Here is a 4,082-nt window from a genome sequence, read left to right on the forward strand (position 1 = left end):
GAAACATAGAACTAATCACATAGTTTTTGGATAGATTCCAGCAGGAGAGGATGATATTACCACGAGTACCTGACAATTGGGCAGCTATGGCATTTGCAAGCAATCTAAACGAGAGAAGTTCAGAAGCCACGAGGAGACTGAAGGAAAGTTTACGAGAATTTCCAACAATAACTTGGAACGACATGTATAATAGATATAGCACGAAGCTGCAAATAGAGGAAGACACGGTTCTATAGCCAAGAGTTGATGAAAGAGTAGGTTCAAGATGCTTAGAATCATAAAAAAGCACCGAGAAAAATAGGTACGAGCCTTATATGGGTCCTGCATGTCGAGATTCTCGTTCAAAACAAGAAAACTTACAATATGAATCAAGGTCAAGGCAAAAAGATGCGGATTCCTCAACTAGATTCAGAAAGGAACGGGATGTGCGAGGAGACAATTCTAGCACACATGCGAGAATCGGAGATTACAGTTTTAATGTCAGTACCTCCGAAGTGGTGGTTGTTTTAAGAGGTACGGGAGATAAGGTACGGTGGCCTAAGGAAATGAGGTCAGACCCGAGCAAAAGAAATCCAGATTATTGGTGTGAATTTCACAACGATCACGGTCATAGAAAAGCTAATTGCAAGTTACTACAAGGAGAGGTCAAGCATTTGTTAAGGCAAGGTTATCTAACTGACCTGTTCATCGAGAAAGGTAGGCAATCATATATGAAGAATAGGCAAGAACCTCCAAAATCCCCGTCTCCAAAAAGAACAGTTAACGTAATAACCGGGAGAGACGAGGTCAATGGTGTGACTTATACAGTAGCAAAGAAGATGTCGAAAGTCATAGTCACTCATGGGAAGCGAATACGTCAAACCTTGGAAGGAGACAGTATAACATTTGATGATGAAGATACGGACGGCTTGATGATTCCTCACAATGACGCACTGGTAATATCTTTACTTGTACACGATACTAACGTACAACGAGTTTTGATTGACTCAGGTAGTTCCGCGAATATCATTTTACTAAGAGTGGTGGATGAGATGCAAGCTAACTACAAGATGATACCAAAGGCACTGACTTTATCTGGGTTTAATAATTCAAGTGTTATCACGAAAGGAGAAGTAGTGTTGGCTATGTTTATAGAAGGGCTTATCAAAGATACAAAGTTTCAGGTGATAGATGCATATATGGCCTATAATATAATCTTGGGGAGACCATGGATTCACGATATGGATGTTGTACCATCCACATTGCATCAAGTTATCAAATTTCCTTCACAGTAGGGGATCCGTCAAATCCTTAGAGATCAACAAGCTTTTAGGAGTATCAATTCAGTAGTTGGTAACAGCATGGTAAGCGAGGTGAAAGGCAAGAAATAGCAGTTACAAAGTTCAGTTGAGGATGTTGCAATACAAACCTCAACAGAAGGCATTCCAGCACAAACTAACATTGATTTGAGACCCGATGTTATTCAAGAGCCAGAAGAAAATGAAAATATTAAGACAACTACCAAAGAACTTGATTCGGTGGTGCTATTTAAACACTGGCCGAACAGAAAAGTTTACATCGGAGTAAACCTGAGCATAGAAATGAAAAGTAAGTTAATTGAATATTTAAAAGCAAACTCAGATTGCTTTTCTTAGTCCATTCAGATATGACGGGTATACCACCGGAGGTGATGATTCATAAACTGAACGAGGACCCATCATATCCACCTTTCAAGCAGAAGAAAAGGAAACATGGATCCTTTAAAAATTAGGTGATCCAAGATGAGGTACTAAAACTTTTAAAAATTGGGTCAATATGAGAGGTAAAATATCCTAACTGGCTAGCTAATATTGTGGTAGTACCAAAAACGAATAGAAAATAGCGAGTTTGTGTAGATTATACTTGCTTAAATAAAGCTTGTCCTAAAGATTCATTCACTTTGCCGCACATAGATCAACTAATTGATTCTACCGCAGGACATGAGCTGTTAAGTTTTGTAGATGCATACTCAGGGTATAACCAGATAAATATGGACCCCATAGTCACAACTTCGCCATTACTGTTACTCGTTATTTAACGATTTAGAGCCATAAAATTAGAATATCGCATGACTCCTAGATTTTCGTACGTTATACCCTGGGCCCTCTGTCTAGGCCCGGGCAACCGGACCCCGACTGTATAAAATTCTATCGGCCTGTCAAAAACAATTTATTCAATAATATTCACCGCCTCGCCATGACCGTTACCCATATTTTGGCATTTTAGGGCCGTAAAACTTGAATATCTCCCAATTTCCAGATTTTCATGTATGCCTTCTACATGTGCCCGGTCTACCAAACTCGAACCGCCTAAAATTTTATTGGCCCATCAAAATCGACCTAAGGAACAATATTCACTACCTCACCATGACTGTTATTCGTTGTTTGGTATTTTAGGGCCATAAAATTGGAATTTCACAAGTTTTCTAGATTTTGTGTGCTATAGCCTATGCATTCTGTATTGGCCCAGGCAACCGAACTTGGACCGCCTAAAATTTTGTCAGCCTATCAAGAATGACCAAAGCAAAAATAGTCATCATCTCGCCATGACCTTTACTCGTTGTTTGGTATTTTAGAGCCATAAAACTAGAATTCCGTACGATTCCTACATTTTCGTGTGTTATACCCACACCTTCTGTATGGGCCCTCGCGAACGGACCCGGACCACTTAAAATTATGTTGGCCCATTAAAAATTACCTAAGGAGCAATAGTCACCACCTCGCCATGATCGTTACTCATTTTATGGCGTTTTAGGGCCATAAAACAGGAATTCCGCCCGATTTTTAAATTTTCGTGTGCTATAACCTATGCCTTCTACATGAGCCCAGGCGACCGGACTCGAACTGCCTAAATTTTTTTTGACCCATTAAAAATGATCTGAGGAACAATAATCATTGTCTCTCCATGACCATTACTCATTTTTGGCATTTTAGTGCCATAAAACTGAAATTCTACCCGATTCTCAGATTTTCATGTGATATTTCCCAAGCATTTTGCAGGGCCTGGGCGACCGGAGTCGGACTGCCTAACATTTTTCTAGCTCGTCAAAAATGAAATGAGAAACATTAGTCACCACCAAGCCATGACCGAGTCTCGTTTTTTGGCATTTTAGGGCCATAAAACTGGAATTTTGTCCGATTTCCAGATTTTCATGTGCTATAGCCCACTCCTTCTGCATGGGCCCGACAACGGGACCTGGATGAGCTAAAAATTTTCCAGCCCATCAAAAATAATTTAAGGAACAATAGTCACCACCTTGCCAAGACCATTACTCATTGTTTAAGATTTAGGGCCATAGAACTAGAATTTGCACGATTCCTAGATTTTCATGTGTTATAGCGCACCCCTTCTACCTAGGCACAAGAGATCGGACCCCGACCACCTAAAAATTTTCCGTCGCAACAAAAACAACCTAAGGTATAGGTCCGTAAAGCTAGAATTCTGCCTGATTCTCAAATTTTTTGTGGTATAGCCCATGCCTTATGCATGTGCCCAAGCGACTAGACCCGGACCTCCTAAAATTCTGTCGACCCATCAAAATGGCCGATGGAACAATAGTCACCGCCTCGCTATAACCGTTAATATTTTTTTGTATTTTAGGGCAGTAAAACTGGAATTACGCTCGATTCCCAGATTTTCGTGTGCTATAACTCAAGCTTTCTGCATGGGCTCGGGCGACCGGACCCAAACAGCCTAAAAAATTCTGACCCATAAAAAACGACCTAAGGAACAATAGTCACCGCCTCACCATGACTGTTACTCATATTTTGGTGTTTTAGGGCCATAAAACTGGAATTTTACCTGATTCCCATGTGTTATAGTCCACGCTTTCTACATGGCCCGCACCGCCTAAAAACTTTTCGGCCGATCAAAAATGACCTATGGAGTAATAGTCACTACATCACCATGTCTGTTACTCGTTTTTGGAGTTTTAAGGCCATAAAATTGGAACTTCGCTGGATTCCCAGATTTTCGTGTGTTATAGCCTATGCCTTTTGCATGGGCCCGGGCGACCGGACCCATACCACCTAAAATTTTATCGACCCATTAAAAATGACCGGAGG

General features: G+C 40.8%; 1 protein-coding gene across 1 annotated transcript; it reads left to right on the plus strand.

The window, feature by feature from the left end:
* Nucleotides 1-314: 314 nt before the first annotated feature.
* On the plus strand, nucleotides 315-1,274 carry LOC104240963 (uncharacterized). The gene has a single exon (XM_009795871.1). The coding sequence runs from the start codon at nucleotides 315-317 to the stop codon at nucleotides 1,272-1,274; it is 960 nt and encodes a 319-aa protein (XP_009794173.1).
* Nucleotides 1,275-4,082: the final 2,808 nt, after the last annotated feature.

Source organism: Nicotiana sylvestris, chromosome 8 (assembly GCF_000393655.2).
Source record: "Nicotiana sylvestris chromosome 8, ASM39365v2, whole genome shotgun sequence".
NCBI classification, from domain to species: Eukaryota; Viridiplantae; Streptophyta; class Magnoliopsida; order Solanales; family Solanaceae; genus Nicotiana; species Nicotiana sylvestris.

What these genes read in the sequence shown, in the direction of transcription:
- LOC104240963 (XM_009795871.1), top strand. Translation starts at nt 315, where the DNA reads ATGGGTCCTGCATGTCGAGATTCTCGTTCAAAACAAGAAAACTTACAA.